At 31.7% G+C, this 23,103-nt stretch overlaps 4 protein-coding genes and 1 pseudogene across 6 annotated transcripts in view; 3 read left to right on the forward strand and 2 right to left on the reverse strand.

The window, feature by feature from the left end:
- LOC134831830 (uncharacterized) overlaps window positions 1-9,951 on the forward strand; it is a 43,412-nt gene extending 33,461 nt beyond the window's left edge. For all 3 annotated transcript variants that reach the window (XM_063845654.1, XM_063845655.1, XM_063845656.1), the window contains 5 exons: window positions 316-373; window positions 4,669-4,977; window positions 5,046-6,929; window positions 6,988-7,332; window positions 9,633-9,951. In XM_063845654.1, coding sequence (XP_063701724.1) covers window positions 316-373; window positions 4,669-4,977; window positions 5,046-6,929; window positions 6,988-7,332; window positions 9,633-9,649 — 2,613 coding nt within the window. In that variant the 3' untranslated portion in view covers window positions 9,650-9,951. The remainder of the gene's footprint in view (window positions 1-315; window positions 374-4,668; window positions 4,978-5,045; window positions 6,930-6,987; window positions 7,333-9,632) is intronic.
- A 3,577-nt stretch (window positions 9,952-13,528) lies between these two features.
- Window positions 13,529-15,298, reverse strand: LOC134831527 (phenylalanine--tRNA ligase beta subunit-like; annotated as a pseudogene).
- Window positions 15,299-15,494: 196 nt separating this feature from the next.
- Window positions 15,495-16,419, forward strand: LOC134830649 (ER membrane protein complex subunit 10). Its single transcript, XM_063844198.1, has 2 exons — window positions 15,495-15,659; window positions 15,724-16,419. The coding sequence occupies exons 1-2, from the start codon at window positions 15,588-15,590 to the stop codon at window positions 16,357-16,359; spliced, it is 708 nt and encodes a 235-aa protein (XP_063700268.1). The 5' UTR covers window positions 15,495-15,587; the 3' UTR covers window positions 16,360-16,419.
- On the reverse strand, window positions 16,416-17,379 carry LOC134830648 (large ribosomal subunit protein mL64). The gene is made up of 2 exons (XM_063844197.1): window positions 16,971-17,379; window positions 16,416-16,915 (listed from the first exon to the last, which is right to left on the reverse strand). The coding sequence occupies exons 1-2, from the start codon at window positions 17,314-17,316 to the stop codon at window positions 16,416-16,418; spliced, it is 846 nt and encodes a 281-aa protein (XP_063700267.1). The 5' UTR covers window positions 17,317-17,379.
- A 177-nt stretch (window positions 17,380-17,556) lies between these two features.
- Window positions 17,557-19,755, forward strand: LOC134831192 (G2/mitotic-specific cyclin-B). Its single transcript, XM_063844854.1, has 4 exons — window positions 17,557-17,684; window positions 17,898-18,025; window positions 18,085-18,266; window positions 18,327-19,755. The coding sequence occupies exons 1-4, from the start codon at window positions 17,649-17,651 to the stop codon at window positions 19,415-19,417; spliced, it is 1,437 nt and encodes a 478-aa protein (XP_063700924.1). The 5' UTR covers window positions 17,557-17,648; the 3' UTR covers window positions 19,418-19,755.
- Window positions 19,756-23,103: the final 3,348 nt, after the last annotated feature.

A 23,103-nucleotide genomic window follows, 5' to 3' on the forward strand; every position in this document is an offset into this window, starting at 1 on the left:
TCATTAATCTCATAATGACTTTGGACGCACGCAACGCAACGCAATCCGGGAAAGGGAACAACACACACAAAAAAAACGTGAAATAGGATTTCAGTGAAAGGCAAAGGCAAATGGTCTCTAATCTCATTTCATGTTTAAAGAGAGAAATTGTAGTAGTTGTTGTTGTTGTTATTCTTGTGTTAATGTAGAAAAAGAAAAAAAAAACCTTTCATCGCCTGCCTTATAAATAAAATACCTGAATGATGATAATAATCCGATCTTCTTCATTATATTCTAATCCATATTATATTCATTATTTCTCTATTTTATTTACAGGTTCCAGAGGTACCAGCAATGGACAATAATGATAGTTCACTATATATTCGTCTAATACGTGAGTATCGTGCCATTTACTTTTTTTTCCTTGCTTGCCTTTAGATTTATTTATCTTTTTTTTTGTGTGTTGGAAATTATGTGTGATGTGAAGGAATGTGATGGAGTGACTTTTTTTTTGTCGGAGTCGTTTATCAATCAGAAAAAATTTGTTCTGAAAGTTAACGTGAAGAATTTGATGGGTATTAGAGTGCATTTTGGAACAAAAATTTGCTAATTTTATTATTTTAATAAATTTTTCATACTAAATTTATTTAATTATTTTAATTTTTTTTAATTATTTAATTTTTTTTTAAATATTTTTAATTATTTAAATTTTTATTATTTTTTATTTTTATTATTTTTAATTTTTTTAAAATTATTTATTATTTTTTTTTTAATTTAATTTTATTTAAAATATTTTAACATTTTTAAAATTATTTTAATTAAATTTATTAAAATTTTGAATTTATTTAAAATATTTTTAATTATTTTAAATAATTTTTATCATTAAATTAATTTAGTTTTTTTTTAAGTGTTTTTAAAATTTTTTTATTTATAAAAAAAATAAATTTGAAATTAAAAATTTAAAAATTTTACAGTTACAATAAAATGAATTTTTAAAATTTTCCTAAAAATCCTTTTCAAATTCGAAATTTGAATAATTTTTTGTTTTTCAAAAAATCAAATTAATAAATTCATTTAAATTATTTTTGACTTGATTAAAATAATTTTTTAACTAAATTAATTAACTATTTAACTATTTTTAATTTTCAATTATAAAAATAAATTTTAATTTAAAAATTTCAATAAAAAAATATGATATCACAGACTTTTAAAATTTTAAGAATAAAAAATTATTCAGTTCAAGATTAATTTTCTAAAAAAATTGTTAAGTTTTCTTGAATTTTTATAGATAAATTTTTAAAATTAAATTATTGCACGAAATTTAATATTTTGAAAAAAAAAATCGAAAAAGTAACAAAAATATGAATTTTAATGGATATTTTCCATTTATATATATATATTTTTTTAAATGTCGAAAAAAATGTACGAAAAATCGAAAATAAATTGAATCATAAAGTAAAATTTTCCCAAAAAGAAAACTTTTTTAAAGAAAATTGATCAAATTTGCTCAATTTAAGACCAACATCAATCAATTGTGAGTTCATTTGTCAGCAACCTCGAGTGATAATTTGATAGTTTTTGTCCAATTATACAACTCTCAAGCGATAAAATAACGAAAAACAACTCAAATTTCCCCTTTCTGTGCAAACTCTGGACCATAAGCTACTTAAAAACACCTTTGAAAGTCATGCAAACACATAAATTTTGCGTGTCAAAGCTTCCAATTGAAAAATTTTTGTGTGAAAATGACATTTCATGTGGGGTTCCATTTCAATAATTGAAGACTTTTCCCGGAAAATGCTGCTTTTATGTGCTTTCGAATTCTCACATTACTTGGCATCAACAGGAATTAGCATCGTTTATTGCGAAATAAAAGAAAAGCTAACGAAACGGAGCTTTCGCAGCAGCAGACAGTAAAAACTGTTTTTCAAGTCGAATTCTGTGGAATTTGCTCACAAAAAGAGAGAAAACATCGTGGAAGGAAACAAATTTGTTTTGATGTTACCTTTATTATTGACTTTCCTTCACTCCTCCGTGTTACTTCTTTTTTTTTTGCACCCATGTTCCTAAATACCTTGCAAATATCTCACTTTTCGTTGTCTCGTTAATAATCGCGCTGTATCTTTTTTTTTACTTTTTTGCTTCATTTCAAAGGCAAAAAACGGGAAATTCAATAAAAAATCAGACATTTGACTGACTAACATGACAAGAGCTCGTCAATTTTTGATCAATCTGTATGAAATGGAGGCGCATGGTATTTTGTATTTTTTTACCACATTTCACAATTTTTATTAAAAAATGCGGTTATATGCCAGAGAAAAGGGAAAATTTGTGGAAAACTCAGAAAATTCTGTAAAAAATTAAAATTGTTACGTCTTGAGGTCTCATTAGCAATAGGAAACTCACAACTCGTGGAAATCCCGGAAAATTCGGGAAAACTTGTGGAAAGTTTTGAAATTTTGTGAAAAATTTAATGAATTTAAAATCTTTTAATGTTTTTAAGAGTCTTGTAAGCAATTTGCAAAGTAAAAATTTTTGGGAATTCTGGAAAATTATTTAGGGAAATTGTGGAAAATTTAGGAAAAATGTTGAGATTTTGGAAAATTTCAAAAAACTTAAAATCTTTTGATGTATTTAATAGTCTTGTAAGCAATTTTTTTAATAAGCAATTTTCGTGGAAATTCCGGAAAATTTATTAAATTTGGGAAAACTCAGAAAATTTAAAAAAAAGTGAAAATTAAAAAAAAATATGAATCGTAAAATTGCTCATCAAAATCTCTTTCAACACGAAAAAGTGAAAACTTGTGGAAAACCTCGGAAAATTCTTAGAAAATTGTGGAAAATCGAGAAAACTTTTTAATTTACATTAAAACGCAAAACCAAAAAATATTTTTTCTGACCAAACATTACTCATCATTCAATTGGAAGAAAGAAACATGAAGAAAGAAGAAATTTCTTAACTAGGCATGCGGACATGCAACACAATCTCCAAATTAAATGCATAAACTTTATTAATTGAAATTTGTGGTTTTAGATTATCAACACACACAAACGCGTGCATTGCCCAATAGACAGCCGAGAATTGACTAGAAACACGTTCGTTGGCAATAAATAACAGTTCTTACGATAAATCTTCATTTAATCACTGTATGCAACTTTAACTTTTCTTGAACAACAATCCGTTTTAACCTAAATATTTTCCTGTGCAGCAGCAAAAAAAAGGCAGCCAGCTAGTTATTTAGTATGCAAAAATAATACGTGTAATAAAGAAAACTTTTTTTTTCTGCATTCCTCGTGCCACACTGACATCGTTCGAGACGGATGAAACGAAATCCTTCTATTTATTTGGATCTTTTGCTGCACGGAGTTTATTTATTTATTCAGATATATATTGACAAACGGCAAAATTTCATAATTGGATGCAAAATTCTAGGGTTTCTAATTGTTTATTTATTTAGTGTTTTCGTCGTCGTCAACTGACGACTGTCCTGCCGCACACTGAGCGACGACGTTGGCAATAACTTTGACATTTTGTAAACAAAGATAAACGGTTAATTAATTGAAATTGATGGCAATGCAAATATTACAACTCAGTTCTGTGTGTGTGTGCGTTTGTTGGGCCACCAACGATTATTAATACTACATTTACATCGGCAGTCGGTTGTTTGCTACTTTTGTTTATCGCATGGATGGTAAATGTTACATGCGCAAGAATTTCCTTCTTTTTGTGTGTCAATATTTGATGGAAATCTTTATTTTTTTTTTAAATTTTGTGGAAAAATTTATAAAGTTTTTATGCAAATATTGGTCAATTTTTTTATTTTTTCTTGTATGAGTTTTGGACAAAAATTTACTTATTTTTAATTTTTTTTTATATTTTTTAAAAATTACCTTATATTTAATTTTTTTTATTTTTCATTATTTCTTTAAACATTGGATGACTTTTCGAAAAAAATTACTTTTTTACTATTTTTTTAAATTTTCATAATATTTTTAAATTATTTTAAATTAATTTTTATTATTTTATTTTTTTTATTAATTTATTTTATTTTTACAAAAATAGTAATTGAAAAAAAATCGAGAAAAAATTTTTGATTTTTATTAATTTTTCTTTAATAAAATTAATTAAATTAATTTTTGAAATTTTATTAGTAATATTTTTTATTTTATTTATTAAATTTTAATTGATGTTTTAGAAAATTTTGTTAAGTTAAAAAGTTTAAAAAGATTTTTAATTAAATAATTTAATTATTATTTTTCAATTAATTAAACATGTATTTTATTGTAATAAAAAATTATGAATTAAGGTGAAAAAGTTAAATCTAAATTAAAATTTTATTAAAAAGTATTGAAGTTAATTTAATATCTAAAACGTTTTTAATTTTTTTTTTTATTTTTTTTTACATTTTTAGATTAATTATTTTCAAGATTTTTAGACAAAATTTGAAAAATTTTCATCTTTTTTTCCGTAAAAAATTTTTTTATTAAATTTTGATCATTTTTTAATCAAAAATAAACCTTTTCTGTTAAATTAAGTGAAAAATAAAAAATTTTCGTTACAACTTAAAATTTTTCTGAACAATTTTCAGACAAAATTTAATAATTTTTTAAATCTTTGGCAAGAAAAATTTTTTTTCTCATAAAATTTTTCTCAATTTTACTAAAACTTCAATTTTTTCTTTTTTACAGCAAACCCCGACGTATCGCCATCATCTGATCAAACGGCACCAACGCAATTCCAGCTGGAGCATCGTCGACTCTCGGATACCGATAGACCGTTACTGGAAGCACTCATGCGACAAGATGCGCAACGACGACACGCGTGCACGGGACGCTTCCTTACGATGCACAAGCGCCGAAGAAAAAAGTTGTCAACACGTAACTTAGCGATAGATCAGGCGATTTTGGATGACATTTTGCACGGACAAGTGCAATGCATCCTGGATCGCGTTGGAAATTGGCGTTTTAATGCCTTTACTTTAGAAACGGTAACGGGAGGTAATTTTTATTTTTCGAAATTTTCTAAAAAAAAAAAAAAAATTTTAAATAAAAAAAAAAAATTCCAGGACGATCACTGCCAGTGTTATGTGTTCACTTGTTCCATTGGTATGGCCTTTTGGACCATTTTAACCTAGACGTAGTTAGAGTATGGAAGCTATTTAGTCTCATCGAGGAGGGTTACCACAGCACGAATCCATATCACAATTCGATACACGCAACCGACGTAACACAAGCAATGCACTGTTTCCTGCAGGAAAAACGAATTCTCACGCATTTGGAGCCGCTGGAGATTATGGCGGCGCTACTTGGTGCCGTAACGCACGACTTGGATCATCCCGGGGTCAATCAGCCATTTTTGATCGCGACATCAAATCACCTCGCGGCCCTTTACAAAAACGCTTCCGTACTGGAAAACCATCATTGGCGCTCCGCCATCGGATGTTTGCTCGAAAGTGGTGTCGCCGAACAAATCCAAGACATTCGCCCGGAGCTCGAGGAGCAAATCCAAAGTTTGATCCTTGCCACGGACATTACGCGTCAACAAGAATTTTTGGCAAAATTCAAGCGTTACATCGACCCAGCGAACACGGAAGACGCTCTTGACATGACGCGACACGAGCATCGCCTCTTTATTCTTCAAATCTCGCTGAAATGCGCTGATATTTGTAACCCGTGCAGGCCATGGGACATCAGCAAAAAATGGAGTCAAAAAGTATGCGAAGAATTTTTCCGTCAAGGCGATTTCGAGCGTCAATTGAATTTACCGGTGACTTCATTGTGCGATCGTCAATCGACATCGGTGCCGAAAATCCAATGTGGATTCTTCAAATTTGTCGTGACGCCGTTGATGGATGAGTGGCATCGCTTCTTGAAGACTGACCTCTCGTACAAGATGATGCGACACCTGAAATACAACCAGAATCAGTGGGAATGTCGATTGCAGGCTGAAATTGCGGAAGAGACAAGAACCGAAATTTCCGATGCCGAAATGTTCGACGATGTTGACGAAGCGGAAATTGACGAACCGTGTCTCGACATCTCGGATAGCTCGGAAACGCTTTTGCCGCAAATTGTGTTGCCGCCGTACGTGGTGCGACGTAGTTCGTTGCAAGTTCCGGGCGGATTCGCATCTCGTAACTTGGCGAAAGATCGAAGGATGTCGGTGCCGTTGCATAACGTACCGAAAATAATTTTACCACCGAAGGACAATAGCCCTCCGCACGCAATACAGGAATACGAGGAACATGATCATATCAAATTCGACCAAGACTCGTTATCGATTTTATCGTCGGACAGCGATAGTGGCCCACGGCGCTCGTCAGCTGGCAGTACGGAGAAGGAACGCCCTCTGAGTGCGGAAAATTTGCTGCCTGATTGTTCGATCGCTTCAATGTCGGATAGCGCGCATGCCGATCGCCTCAATTTGGTGCTTCACGGTGCCTCGAGCGCCAATACGTGCAATACCTTGGGCATCATGACGACATCGAAGCACTTGGTGCGCCAACAAACGTTCCCGCCGTTGCAGCCCTACGTGCGAACGCGTTACATGTCATCGACCGCCGAGCTGGGCGCCTGCCCCGAAGCTCTTGTCGAAAGTCGCAGCACAAGTTCGTCCTCCGGATCGCATATTGACGTCGATTTTAGTCGAAACCCAGCTGCTGTTGTCGCCACGAAGAAGGAAAGTGTCAAACGAAAACAATCTGACGTCACTTCCGCAGATCGGAGCAGCAAACTTGCCAATTTGTGCGCCGCACTGCCACAAAAAGAGAATCTCGATCCGACAAAAATGCGGAAAAATTCTTCAAGACGAAGAGGATCCGCTCCCGTAACTGTCGCTTTACCACCCATGTCGGCGGGAAAATCTTCCGATATCGAGCCAATGGGGTTGTTTGTCAAAACTGACGACAAATTGCGTCGTGGATCGATGCCAGCTGAGGTGATTTCCATGAGTAAGTAGAAAAAATTCCCCTTTCCCTTCCAAAAAAAAATTTATGCCTTACCCTCCAGACGCCACAGAATTCCTCGAACCATCGACCCCGAACACCGCGACAACAACCACTTCCGTTAGCAGCGAATATCCGCATTACGCCAACATCCAAAGACGCAGTTCGGTGCCCGTAGATCCCGCCAGTTTGCGTTCCAGCAACGGGAAACGACGGAATAAGAGTAAAATTTTGCGTCGTCGATCATCGGGAGGGCCTGAACAAATTTTGCTCGAAGGTGCCAGTACGAGCGGCAGTACGTGGTTGCGCATTAAAAGGGCAGCTGGCGAACAAACGACACGAAATGAGAATCCGCTGTCGAAGAGACGGGGCTCGTTACCAGCTGACGTGCTCACAATCGGATATTCAAGTAAGTTTTTTTGAATTTTTAGCGGGAAATTTTTTTCTGTCAATGTGCTTTTAAGTTTTTTTTTGTTTTTTTTTGAGAAACTGTTACGTGTCTAGCAGTGTCTTTTTTTAAGTTTTCCCATTTTTTTTTAATTTGTTGGTTAAAAAATCGCAAAATTAAACAAAAAATCCTTCCTTCCAATTTTTTTAAAGTGGATCAATTTCTGGTCAGCGTCAGTAACAGTACCAATACTACTAACAATAATAATAAAACAGCATCCGACGAGGCTGAAGACTATTTTAATATTGGTTTTTGACTTTTAACCGCCACATCTTCCACTTTGTCGTCGACCTCCTCATCATGTCGTACTCTCGATTCGGCCATCATTTAAAAAAAAACTAAAAAAAAAATTAAAATTAGGTACCGCGTTTGAAAATTTTGACACAAAATTTTTTTGCTTCCTTTTTTTTATCAAATTTTACTCACTTCAATAATTAGCTTTTGTATTTTTTTGACAAATTCACTTTTTGTGCTTGCCAAGCTTTGAACATTTTCCTCTTTCTTCTCTCTCTCTCTTTCTGTGTATTTTTCTCGTTCGCTGCTTTCCACCAAAATACGACTTTAAGTACTTCATTTTCATTTTCTTCAAAATTACAACTTCCGTTGACTCTTGACATCGCATAGCATTCATTAAATTTCATCCTCCTATCATCAACATTCCTTCGAGTTGATATGAAAAGCAAAAAAAAAAAAAAAATAATTGACTATCTATATGAATAATTTAATCTTGTAAACAATCATTTTCTCAGTGTGTGTGTCTGCATTGTTGTACCTCATATTCTACCTCTCTCTAATAAATCTTTCTTTAAAAAAAATATGTAGACTCTGATAGAATTCTGTCTTTGCCTATTTTAATGGAGTGAACAAGTAAATTGGCAATAAAAGGAAGTTTAAGGGGATTTTTTTTTGTTGACAGGTTTATGATCCTATTTTGGATTTTTTTTTACGGTTGGAAATGAAAATTTTATTGACAGTTGTCTAAATTTTAATTTTTTATCTAAATTTGAAAAATTAGAAAAAATTAAAGGTTAACTGTCAAAAATTTTATAATGACAGCTGTCAATTTTAAAATGACATTTTTGACCTTTGGGCCTTCTTATGAAAATGTTGAGCTCCTAAATTGAATTTATTAATAAATTTTAATAAACATTTAGCTTTATGACGTTAGAATTGACAGCATTGAATTTTGACAGCTGTCAAAAAAATTAAGAAATTTCATAAATTTGACATCTTTGGATAAAAAGCTGCTTAAAAATTTCTCAGAATCAAAGAAATCGATAAAAATCAATTAAAATTAAGCTTAAACGTCACTTTTGAATTTGACAGCTGTCAAAATTTTTGTGATATTAATTAAATTTGACACCTTAGGATACTAAACTGTTTTAAAAATCTAAAAAAATTAACCCAGAATTAAATGAGTAGAAAAAAATCTGTCAAAATTAAACCTAAAATTCATTGTTGAATTTTGACAGCTGTAAAATTTTTATAAAAAATTTAAAAATCTGACATCTTTGGATACTAAACTTTTTAAAAATTAAAAAATAATTACTCAGAATGAAATAAATTGATGAAAATCTATGAAAAATAAGCTTAAACGTCACTAATAAATTTTGACAGCTGTCAAATTCTGAAGAAAATTTCATAAATTTAACACCTTAGAACACTAAATTTTTTGAAAAATCTCAGTATTGAAAAAGTTGATAAAAATCTGTGGAAATTATGCCTAAAAGTAAGCCTTAGAATTTTGACAGCTGTCAATTTGTTTATAAGCTTAAATAATTTGACAACTTTAGACACTAAAATTTTTAAAAATTAAATAAGAAACTCAGAATCAAAAAAAAAATCAAAATCTGTGTAAATTAAGCCTAAACTTCACTGTTGAATTTTGACAGCTGTCAAAAAATATTTTTAATTTTATAAACTTGACAGTTCAGTACTACTAAATTAATTTAAAAACACTGAAAATTTGTCAAATTTCATAAATTTTTGTAATTCAAAACCTTTTGACACTTGTCAACTTTGACAGCTAATCCCACAAACGTCGAAAAATCCCATTTCCATTAACTTTACTTGTTCACACCTTGATGCTTGTTTTAAAGTACATCCATAAAATATCCTCATTTTGCATTTTTTTTTAGCTTTTAAACATTAAATTTTTACCTATACTAAAAAATTAAGTTCATTGTCATAATAATCATCATCGTCGCATTTAACGATATATGAAAAATATTTTAATTTTCTACGTTTCTTCTTTTTTACAGGTACTTTACGACATTAAATGACGACTACGACGACGATTTTTTTGTATTTTGATTTTTGCGACGCGATTTTAATGCGCCAGACAAACGATTCTCTCATTCTCTTCTTGCAGAGATCGGATGCGGATAATTTTTTGAACAAGAAAAAAAAACAATGATGACCAAAGATTATTTTTTACGTAGAATTATGATTATAATTATTAGCATGAAATCTAGTTGATATAATTTTAATTATTTTTTTTTTTGTTGAAAATTTTTATGTTCTTCCATTTTAATCTTCCTAAAAAAATTATGGAAACTCCTGGTCTATTCTAAATATTTTCCCCTTTAGTTTAGAACAAAAAAAAAATAAAATAAAATATATGAATTAATTAATAATAAATTTACAAGAAAAAAAAATGATAGCAAAAGTACTGCAATTATGGTTGTTATAAAAAATTAAATGGAACTAAATTGACTTAAAGTAGATGAAAAAAAAAACAAAAACTAGTAAAATATTAATTTATAGAATAACGTAATAAATGAATAAACGTATTTTAACCCATCTTGATGTTGCGAATATATAAATGTGAAAAATATGAAAAATAATTATAATAATAATCGATAACTTTAAAAGTTATTTTTTATATTAGGATTGGATAAAAATGCTTTCCTTCATTTTTATTAAAAACAAAAATTAAGGAAAAGACTGAGTTTTGACCTTTTTATTTTCGAAATTCTAAGTAGTCCTTTTAAAAAAAATATAACATATATTTATTAAAAATAAAAATTATATTTTATCCAATCCTATTATTAATTAATATTTTTATTTAAAATAAGATGTCGACCCAATAAATTTATTAAGTAAATTCCGGCAGGATCCGGAATGTATAAAAAAACATTAAATTAAAAAAAAATTATTCACGTACCAAATTTATATTAAAAAAAATAATAATAATTAATAATGAAAAAAAAAAGTTAGTTTAACTTGAATAATAATAAATATAAATAAACATAAAAAAATTGCTGTGCGAACTAATACAGAAGTAAAAATGTAACATTTATAATAAATATATAACATAAAATACTAACAACAAGTATTTAATAATAAAATAATAAATATTAAAAAGAAGAGTGAATTTTAAGATTAAACCTATTTATTTTAACATTAATAAATAAAAAAAAATTAAAATAAACAATAATTAAATCAAAAAATGAAAACACAGTGTAATCAAAAAAAAAGTAAACTAAATGTTAATATTCTCGATTGTCATTAATATTGATGTTAATGCTAAATAATAAAAAAGTAATACGTTCATGTCACATTAAAAAATAATAAAATAAATAATAAAATGTAATTTTTTCTTCATCATCATCGATTCTGATGTATATGTCGTCGCGTCGATGTTAAATAATTTCCAAAAAAATAAACGTAAAAAAAATAATAAATATTATTGTCAATATTATATTATTATATATACATCATACTAATGTTATATAATTATTATTATTATATTATTATTAATTATTAAAAAAAAAATGATAAAACACACACAAGAAAAAAGAGACCGTCCTTAATCCTTGAACAATCTTACAAGTGTAAAATTAATGTTAATATTGTTCTAAGATGTTCCATACAAAAAAAAAACACAAAAACACTTTAATTTTGTTTTCTTCCGTCTTTTCTCCGAACAACATTCGTATATATCTACCTAGTCACTAACAACTAATTAGAGAACTATGAAAATAAATGTACACACACCACACATTAATAATATAATATATATTATATATGGACCAATTAAAACTTTAACAAAAAAAAAATTGAAAAAAAATCTAGATGATGTATTTTCCTGTCGTCTGCCGGCCAAAAAAAAAAAAGTTTTAACAACTCTTCTATGAACTAACAGGAAACTTATTATAAAATATATATAAAAAAAAATTAGAAAAAAAACGGACACACATTTAGATATTTACTGTTGTAGCACAAGCGTATACATTTATAACCTTTTAGGATCTTTTAAATAAAAAAAAGCAATAAAGACTGCATCTCTCTTCTCTAGAATATATATTGAACAAAAAAAGAAAAGAAATTTTTAAAAACAAAAAATTATATCTCTTAACTCTAGCCTAGAAAAAAACCAACGTACTGACCGAACGACTCCCTCATATCTTACGTCTTCTTTAAAAAAAATTTTTTTTCCTACAAAAAAAAATCCACACACCTTCACACACATTATTAACATTAAAATACATACTTGACACGTCACTTATGAACAATGCAACAACAAAAACCAATAAACTAAATAAAAAAAATATATGAATAATTATTATTATTATTATATATCAATAATTAATACACAACCCATACATAAAAAAATATAATAAATACACAGAAACCATAAAAAATATTAATAATTATCAAAAAAATAAAAAAAAAGTAATAAACATAAACAATTAAACATGTAATAATATTGTCGTGTAGAATTTATTAACTTTATATAAACATATATATTTATTAATTAACAATTTTTTCAAAGGTGACCATATATATTATTAATTATACACTTTGCTATAGGTGAAAAAAAAAATTCGAACCAGTTGTTGTAGGTAGTTTCTTTCCCCTTTTAACTAAAAATTATTATTATATTATGTTTATTATTATTTTATTTAAAAAATAAAATCAAAAAAATAAATATACAAACATATAGAAAACAATATTTGATGTACGATTAAATGGTAAAAAAAATAAAAACTAACAAACAGTCAGTCGTCTGATGTGGCAGGAACACATTGGACAAAGTAATAAACAGAAACATATTTTAATAATAAAAAAAAGTTTAAGTTATCATACATTATTATAACCATGTTTCCGGTAAACATCAGCAAAATATATAAAAAAAATATTTAGATAATGTTGAAACAAAGTAATAGTAATAGCAGGAGCGAGTCTTTGAGCTAATTACATAAAAAGTTTATTTTTATGCACAAAACCATTCTTGGAAAAAGATATATAATGACAAAACTTTTGCTCAAAACGAAATTGGTTTTTTTTTCATGCACTTCATTTCACGATAATTCATTAAAATTTAAAAAAAATTATTAAAATTTATTGCGATATTGAAAACGTAAGTAACGTGCGAAGAATTTAATGTGTTTGTTATTAAATTTTATTACTTATTATCATTAAATTAATAGAGGACAAGAAACAAAAAATATATGAAAATTGACAGCGTTTAATTATAAATTATTATAATTATTATATTACAAACGAATAAAGAGTAATAAGTTCGTGTTTGAAAAAAAAAAGTAAATTGAGAAGAGTAATATTAATAAAAAAAAACAATTAAATGAATATTAAGTCGATGTAACCCGATATTCTTCCAAATATTAAGTTATATATGAGAAAAAAAAACCTTGTAATAAAAAAAACATTATAAACATGACACGTGAAAAAATTATCAAATAAATAAATATTAAAAAAAAAATAAAGTTTTTTAATTATTTGTGGAAGGTATTTAAAAGGTAATTTATTTATTTTTTTTTTTTATTAAATAAATTTAATTGATTTTTATTTATTATTTTTTTGGTTTAATAAAAATTAATAAATAAAATAAATTAAATTATAAAACTAATTAGTTTAAAAAAGAAAAATAATTTTAAATTTTATAATTAAAATTATTTCAAATTTAATTTAATAAATTATATTAAATAATTTTTATTATTTTATAATTTTATTAAATTGACAGTCAATATTTTTTTCGTCAAAAAATAATAATTTGAAGTAACTAAAAAAAATCTTTAATTATTAATAATTAAATTATAATTTGATTAATTTTTATTTAATTTAATATTATCAATTCAAATTAAATAAATAAAATTAATCACATTAATCATAAAATTAAACAAATTACACTCAACAACAAAAAAATTTTTTTTCAATCCGCAGAGAAATCCTTCTGTAGGATGAAAGAGGACCTAAAACTAAACAATTTTCTCCTCTACAGTATAGGTCTAAGGCTTAGAGTTCATCGCAGCACACGGAGTCTTTAGCTCAAAAGCATGCAAAATTCCCAATTATTCCGATACAATCTCCCTTGAAAATGATTTTTGCACATCTTCCCGTCCCATCTTTTGTCCAAGGCACTTGCAACATTTCATGACACGATCCAACAATCCATGAACAACTTCGAAACCTGCTGATTTCGCGCAATTCACAATTCGCACAATGTCGGAAATGTCGAATATTTTTGTTTGCTGCGAGCATTTTGAGCAATCCCGGAAGCAACGTTGTACGACAAACTTGAAATTCGAGCGTTTTCGATGTAAACAGCTGCGATTTCCTCGATTTTGTGATTCAATTTGGCACTGATGTCGTCACGAGAGCACAATGTGAAGGTCAGAGCTTCGGAAAAACCTGCTTGAGCAACCTTTTCTCGTAATTGGTCGGTAAGTTTGTTGATTGGATATTGACGAGCAACTTGAAAAATGCCTAAAAATTTAAATTTAAAAAAAAAATTTAATTGGTATTTTGAAAATTTTTTAATTTTTTGAAGAATTTTTAAATTTTAAAAAAATAAAAAAAAATATTTTTCTTACTTGGAGGTCTTTTTGGGATGTTATTATACCCGTAAGCAATGGCAATATCTTCAAAAATATCGCAAGCATGCAAGATATCGTGACGTGTGGGTCCAACTTCAACATCAATGACGCCATTTGGCTTCAATTTCGACTTCAAATAGAGTTTGTTCAAGTATTCGACAATTATTTCGGGTTTCTCATCGATGCCAATGTACTCATTTGCCTGTTTCGCTGTCATAGTTTCTGTTCTGTACGCGAGCTCGGGATATTTTGTCGTTTTTCCATCAGCTGAAACAACTTCGATAATCTCCGCGACAATTTTTCCTTGCAATGAGACGAAAACAAGGCAACAACTGTGTCTAAAACGCATTTCGCGCGTGTAAATCTGTCGCTCTGCACTCAATGAAGACATTTTTCGTGTTCAGCGTGATTTTCGAATGATCTCCATTGATAATTGGAGGCCACGAAAGCACCACTACATTATCATCGTAAATTACTGGATACACGGGCGAATCTTTGATGATGGGTAAGTAGGCTTTTAACTGTGCATGCGTGCTATACAACTCCATTAACTCAGCTGCGGTGTATTCTTTCTCTTGATTCAACGGTTTGAACTTTATTTTCGTCGGAGGTTTTTCATTTTTTCCTTTTTTTGCAGGAATCATCGCCTTGAAAGTTGGCGGTTGTTCTTTTCCCTGAAAAACAAGCAATGCAGATGCAAGTCCTTCTAAACTGAAACTGATCCGAACGATTTGCAGGCAGCTCAATTCTGTAAATGACTTTCAAAGCAGCTGAATCGCCTTGTTTCTTGCTCAGCACTCCGACGTCACATCATCCAACTCGATGCCAAAGTCAAAGCAGAACAGAAGCTAGAAATTGAAGAAAAATTGCGTCCATGGAGATAAGATGCCGGGTGCCTTGAAGAGCTCATCTCGTTTCACGCCAATAACCGGCATCTTTTTTCACTCAAGTCGCGTGTTTTTGCTCTGTAAAAAACGAGAAAAATGGGAAAATTGATGATATTCGCGAGGTTGTTATTAGACAGGCGTTAGTGCACAGCAGGAGGCGCTACCTCGATCGGAAGTGCACCGATTTTTTCATTTCCGGCACCGATTTTTTCATTTCCGGCACCAATTTTTTCATTTCCGGCACCGATTTTTTCATTTCCGGCACCGATTTTTTCATTTCCGGTTCCAATGAGACGAATGAAAGTGATAAGTCGCCAGATGGCGCTACAAGCACGTTGTCAACATCCTGTTTGGAGCCACCAAAGCGGATGTGCGGCAAAAATTGGAAGCATTTTAATGTTCCGATCATTCGGAATGGAAAAATTGGTGTTCCGATCCAAAAAAAATCCGACAAAAATTAATTAATTTTCCCCAAAAATCTCTTTAAAAAATGAGATTCTTCCAATTCGTGACAGTCTTTATCCTCGTCGCATCTTCAAAGTTCATTGGAAACGTCAAATCCGTAAGTAATTCACGTTAAATCTCAAAAATTTCCTCAATTAATTAACATTCATCACGTATTTCAGGAATTTTCTGATCTTGGTTGGCTCAATATTCAGCTTTTCCATGCCTTGCAAGGAGATGACTTCACGTTACGCGGCAATATCACAGTTACCAACTTGAACACAGGCTCCTTAAACATCAATCAAGAGCCGCTGAACGAAAATGAGAAACTCGCATTGAAATCTCTCGCTGAAAACAACAAACTGTACAGACTAAAGGCGACAATTGTCGGTTCCGATGGTCAAAAATACACTTATTTGACGTCATCTCGCGCTTGTTCCCTCGTCAGATCGCAACTTTTGGACACAATTTGGATCTCCGTGGATCATGCGGGCTTCGTACTTGGCGTTTCTCAGACAATTCCGTCGTCGCGCAAGGGAGACGAATGCGGAAAAATCTCCGCAAGTGACTTGGATGCCTTGGAAGAGTTCAACACGGACGTTTATGTGAAGCATATTGAGGTAGCGCCAGTTCCCGATACCGCGACATTCATCCAAAAGATGGAAATGGAACGTCAGGCACGCGAACGAGGCGATTTGAAGGACAATCGGGGATTTTTCGCGAAATATTGGATGTATATTGTACCCGTGGCGATCTTAGTTTTAATTTCGGGCGTCACAAATCCCGAAAATCAACAAGGAGGCGGCGGTGCACGATAAATTTACGAGTGTTTCTAGCGTTTATTAAAGACTATTTAGCTAAATTGCGTGAAAAATTAACTTTTTTTGGGTTTTTGATCATTTTCGTCGTCGCTGTCTTCCTCTTCTTTGGCCTGCGCCTTTTTAGCTTCGGCTTTTTTCTCCATTTTAAGGAATTTTTCCATGACTTTTTCGTCGCGTTGCTTTTTCCTGGCCTCTTTTCGCATCCGCTTGTCTTCCTTCTCCTTTTGCGCCAACATTTCCTTGAATTTCTCGTCACGCGGATCGACTTTGTACCCAAAGTGACGTCTGACTTCCTCAACGAGACGCTCTTTGCGTTCCTTTATCTCACGTGCTTCGGCTTCTTTCTTCGCGATACGTGCGTTCATGTCAGCCAACCAAGTATCCAGCTTGGAAAGTTTATTCGCGATCGTTTCTTCCTTTTGCATAATCTTTTGTCGCTTTTTTTCTCGTGATTCTGCGTTGGCTTGTTGCATTTCTTGCAAAGTAAAGGGATATGCGACTCTCTCATATTCTTCTTTGTCAGCTTTTTCCGTGGCAGTTGGGTAACAAATTCCTAAAAAAAATGATTTTTTAATGAAATTTCTTTGAAAAATCAAAAAATTTCTTACTTGGATCAATTCCGCTGGCCAATCCATACTTTCCGAATAACCCTCGTTTGTACTTCAGAGTCTGATGAATCCACGATTCAGGTCCGTCGGGGTAAGGAACTTGCTCCATCAAGAAATTTCTGTGAGCTTTCGACAACCGGGACTTGTTTCGGATCTTTTCGAGTCTCTTACGACGTTCTTCTTGGTCTTCTTCATCGTCTTGCATCAGAACAACTGGAGCACTGTCCTCTTCTGCCTCTTTTGCATCACTTTTTGCCACTGCCTTGCTGCAATTTCGACTCAAAACGACGCCATTGGGGCGAATTGCGAGAAATTTCAGCAAATTCAGGCGGTTCAAGTGTGACATTGCGAGAAAATTCGGAAAATTATGAGGAAAAAATGCAATGTTTACAAAAATTATAACCTCTTATATTATTTGAGACGAATGAAAGTGATAAAAGATTTAATTGTGCACTGGGAAATTAGAATTTTATCACTTTCATTCGTCTCAGTTGGGATTTTTTGACCCCAATGCACATTTTCCAGCTAAATGTCATTCGAAGGACATCCAAAATACGCGCTGGTTTAACGGTTTTTTCATTTTTTGGACGAAACTAGCAAGGACCGGACGAGACTTGGTACGAAAAATCAAAAATTCATCGAATTTAAGCAGAAAAAATCAAAGAAAAATACAAAAAAATGTCCAAAGTAGTCCGTGCAGTAAGAAATGATGAGGTAATTACCGAAATTTATCAAAATTTCCGCGAAAACTGCAATTATCAAATCAGGCGCTCGTCTTTTGTCTTCGCTACGACCACAGAACACGTAGTGCCTACGCGAGTGACCGTTAAAAAGATGAAATTTCTTTTCCTTCATTTTTTTTTCGGGGAAATTGCAGCGTCATGCACGTGTAAACTAATAAAAACTTGAATTTTCTCCGTTTTTTAGAACAACACATTGCGAATTAACTTGAAAAAGACGCAGCAAGCGCCCGTTTTGCTGAAGGACACGAAGAGAGCGGCACTTGGCGAAGTCGGGAATCGCATTATCAAGAACGAAAATGTGCAAAAAGAGAAGTAAGAAGATTTTTTCATGTGATTTTGGACGAAATTTATGATTTTTTTTCGGTTTTCAGTATTTTACGCGACGCCAAGCAACCGGGGGGCGTCTACAAAAACATCAAGGCACGAGTCGATAGTGGTTTAACGAAGATAACTACGCGATCCGATACACGTAAGGCACTCACATCGGTTACAAATGTGAATTCACAAGCGGGATTTGCCAAGGCGCTGGCAACACAACGGTCTGCCATCGCAAGTAAGTCCAAAAATTAAATTTTTTCATCGAATTTCAACTAAAAAAAAATTTTTTTCATAGAATCTGGTTCTGTTACAACAACAACTTCAGTTCGTGTCAAGGCAGCTGAATTGCCAAAGCCCCAAACAGCCGTTACGACCTTCAAACGTGAGGAAAGTCACTTGACCCGACGTTCCCTGTCGAAAATCCGTTCAGCTTTGCAATCCCGCAAAAGTTCGTCAACGGAAAAAATTGACGCACTCACACCAAGTTGCGTCACAATCGACACACATTCCGCCAAACTCTTGTCACAAATCGAAAATATCGATATAAATGACGGAAATAATCCGCAACTCGTGTCGCAATACGCCCAAGATATCTACAACTACCTCTTTGACGTGGAACGTGCCTTCCCCATTCATCCGAACCATTTGGCGCAACAAACGGAAGTGACACCGAAAATGCGCCAAATTCTCATCGACTGGATCAGCGAGGTGCATTTGCAGTTCAAACTCGAAATTGAAACGTTCCATATGGCGGTCAGCATTATCGATCGTTACTTGCAAGTCACTTCCAAGGTCAAGCGGCGCGAATTGCAACTCGTTGGCGTGACGGCACTCTTCATCGCCAGCAAATACGAGGAATTATATCCGCCAGAAATTAACGATTTTGTCTACATCACCGACGAAACGTACAACAAACGCCAAATTTTGGACATGGAAATGGTCATGTTTCGTGCCCTCGAGTTCCAACTCAGCAAACCGCTGCCAATTCACTTCCTGCGACGCTTCTCGAAGGCATGCAAAGGCGAGGACTCCCATCACATCATGGCGAAATATTTAATGGAACTCGCTTCCGTCGAATATCACATGTGTCAATTCCATCCGTCGGAAATTGCCGCTGCCTCACTTTACTTGAGCCTGAAACTTTTCCCGAAATCCCGTAAGACTGCCGGCTCGTGCTGGACCGAAACGTTGCGTTATTACACGCGATACACTTCCGCTCAATTGCGACCGATCGTGATCGAATTGCTGAAAATCTTGAAAGGAGCCCCGAGTGCCAAACTAAAAGCTGTCTTTAACAAGTACAGCTCCACGAAATTCGATAAAATTGCCGTGAATCCCGCCTTGAATCAAGTAACGTTGGAAGCTCTTTTGAACACGACAAACTGAATTTCAGAAAATTTTTGTTGACTCTCATTATTTTTTTATTAGTAAGGAACTTTTTTTTGTAGTTTTTAATGTCGCGCCCCCCAATTTCGTCATCGTATTGAACAATGACACTTGAGTTGATAGAAGCTCTCGAAAAAAAAAATTTTTTTTTAGAATTTAAGACACTCAACCATCGAAAAACACTTATAAACGTAATTTTATAGCTATTTAATATATAATAATTAAAAAAAATCTAGTATTCGTAAAATTGTAAGTGATGTACGCGTCACACCTTATATTTGTATATTACTATTAATATTTTTATTGTAATACGGTTTGACAATAAATGTAATGCATTGGTGATGAATGTGAAAAAAAAAGTTTTGTTTGACCTCGAAAATTTTTTTTTGCCCATTTGAATGTTAGGGAGACAGGGGAAGGTAACATCTGGCGTGACTTTGATGACTTTTCGACTCTAATGGGAGAAAAACGCTCATCATTCAACTTTTTTTTCGTTTGGGGATGCGATTTTATCCGAATTTGATGGAAGTTTGTCTCACACGTTGTTTTTCATTTTTTTTTTGGTTTAATGATCGAAAATGACGAATATGAGGGTAATAAAAAGTTGAATATTATGAGAAACGATAATTCTTTGAGGTCGTTTTTTCTGTGATTTTTTTCTGTTTTTGTATTTGTAAGTTATGAAAAATATTATGAGAAAAATTGTGGAATTTGCATAAAATGTTAAGCTTTGTGGTTTGGAGTGAGATGTTTTTATGTAATTTTTTTCTACAAAATTTTTACTAAGAAGGAAGTTTTGCGAGATGGAGCTTGTTATTGTAGAAAATGTTAATTTTTTTGTTTTTCTTTGTTCTTGTGAAGAAATTAAAGGACAAAAAACTTCTTGATTGATGTTTGGTTGCATTGCTGATTTTTTTACAAGTCATTTTTTGACCAGTTTTAAGCCTAAAATTAAATAAATATTCATTCTAAAATTGAATAAATATTCATTCTAAAGATGATTTCTGATCATATTGGGTCGATATTTGATGAAACAAAAAAATCAGAGTTTGGAGGTAAAAACTCTGATAAATTTAACAAGTCATTTTTTGACCAGTTTTATGCCTAAAATTGAATAAATATTCATTCTAAAGATGATTTCTGTTCATATTGGGTCAATATTTGATTCAGCGTTTGGAAGTTCAAACTCTGATAAATTTAACAAGTCATTTTTTGACCAGTTTTAAGCCTAAAATTGAATAAATATTCATTCTAAAGATGATTTCTGATCATATTGGGTCGATATTTGATGAAACAAAAAAATCAGAGTTTGGAGGTTCAAACTCTGATTTTTTGCAAGTCATTTTTTGACCAGTTTTAAGCCTAAAATTGAATAAATATTCATTCTAAAGATGATTTCTGATCATATTGGGTCGATAGATGAAATTGGGTCGAAAAAATCAGAGTTTGGAGGTTCAAACTCTGATTTTAACAAGTCATTTTTTGACCATTTTAAGCCTAAAATTGAATAAATATTCATTCTAAAGATGATTTCTGTTCATATTGGGTCGATATTTGACGAAACAAAAAATCAGAGTTTGGAGGTTCAAACTCTGATTTTTTTTGGAAGTCATTTTTTGATCAGTTTTATTCCTAAAATTGAATAAATATTCATTCTAAAGATGATTTCTGATCATCTTGGGTCGATATTTGATGTTACAAAAAAATCAGAGTTTGGAGGTAAAAACTCTGATAAAACTCTGATAAATTTAACAAGTCATTTTTGACCAGTTTTCAGCCTAAAATTGAATAAATATTCATTCTAAAGATGATTTCTGATCATATTGGGTCGATATTTGATGAAATAAAAAAATCAGCGTTTGGAGGTTCAAACTCTGATTTTTTTTGCAAGTCATTTTTTGATCAGTTTTAAGCGTAAAATTGAATAAATATTCATTCTAAAGATGATTTCTGTTCATATTGGGTCGATATTTGATAAAACAAAAAAAAAATCAGCAATCAATCTTCCGCCGACTCATTTCCTCATCATTTCAATGCAATTTCACAAATCCAAAGCGACAAAAAAAGAAATTTTCTCACTACACATTTACTTTTGCAATTCCTTACCAAAAACTTTAAAACTTTTGCCTTGTCTCCCATCTTTTTATTGTCTTGTCTGTCTAATTGTCTTCAAAAAGTTTCTCTCGCCATGGCTTCACAATTCGCTTCGTACGACGAAAAATCTAGCAAACGATAAAGTTGTCTCCTTATTACTTCTTTTACTACTATTATCACCAACTACAACGAATACGACGCAAATCCCTCTTAAAAGAATCAGAAATTAATCAAATTTAGTTAAAATCCTCTTTTATGACGAGTCACTTTTAATTTTTAACAAAAACAATTACTTTAATTACTTTTCGCGGTTTTTTGTTTGCCTTTCTCCTTTTTTGTGCCTCTTTCGACGCTAATTCAACTTCTTCTTCTTTTTTTGCCCATTCCCTTTTTTTTTTTGAAAAATTTTACTGTAACTGTCTTTTTATTGCACATCATCATTAAATACATTTTTGGCATTTTTCATTCGAGCACGCGGCGCGCGGTAGTGTTGACAACAGCTCTCATTAAGCATTTTATGTCTGTTATTACTTTTGACGACAACGACGAATAAAAGTCGAGAAAAAAAAAGTTTTTCACGTTTTTTGATGACAATTCCCTTCTTCTTCGCGCCATTGTTGCATACTCAGATTTGAGATTTTTTTTTATTTTTATCACTTTATGTCTTTATTTGTCTTTTACAGGAATTTGCATGGGAATTTCCGACAAATCCTTCGACATTGCGATGTGTTGTTGTTGCGATGGCAGTAAATCGCTCGTGGTCGTTTTTGTTCCGAATGCGGCACCGGAGGAAGGAGGAACACGAAGTTTAATGATGTAAAATGTAATTCAAGGCCGCTTTTCGCAACGAGAACAGATGACGAGGGATCATAAATTGATAAGCGGATGTGTGGGCGACTATCAATAAAGACAAACGGGAAATTGCGATAGATGGAAATCCCTTGATTAATGGAATGTCTTACACGATTTTACATAAGACAATGGATTTTAATGGATTTCTTGTGGTTTTTTTGCCTCTTCGCTGATAAATTGAATCGCAAAATTTGAAAAAAAAACTCATTTACATTTCACGTCACATTGCCGCAATGAATTTCACACGTCATAACTATCATTCTTCCCATTAATCAACGTTTCCCGGAGGCACGGATGCAGCAAAATCAACAGCAGCAGCAAAAAAAGTGTCTGTTTGTCTCATTAAACTGTTTGATTCGCAATTCACGTGTACTCATGTGTTAATGATAAGATTATGGCATATAATGGGAATGTAACCAAACCATTGAACAGTCATTACTTTACTTTATTTGCATATTTATGGAGAGTTCCGTGCATAAAATGTTGAATTTTTGGTTTAGTTTCAATTTTATTTTCGCCCCATATTGAGAGATTTTTATTTCATTTTATTTAAAGACAAGAGATACAGCCTCCGAGTAAATTTTCCTGAAAGAGCATGAAAAATGCAAGAAAATAGAGGTACTCATTTGAAATTTTGACTTTTATCAAAGAAATGTAGATAATTCTTATGGAAAAAAAATAATCCGTTCTATTAACGAAAATAGGTTTTAAAATTCGTTTTAGGCCACTCCAAATTTTTT

The sequence above is a fragment of the Culicoides brevitarsis genome, chromosome 2, assembly GCF_036172545.1.
Source record: "Culicoides brevitarsis isolate CSIRO-B50_1 chromosome 2, AGI_CSIRO_Cbre_v1, whole genome shotgun sequence".
NCBI lineage: Eukaryota > Metazoa > Arthropoda > Insecta > Diptera > Ceratopogonidae > Culicoides > Culicoides brevitarsis.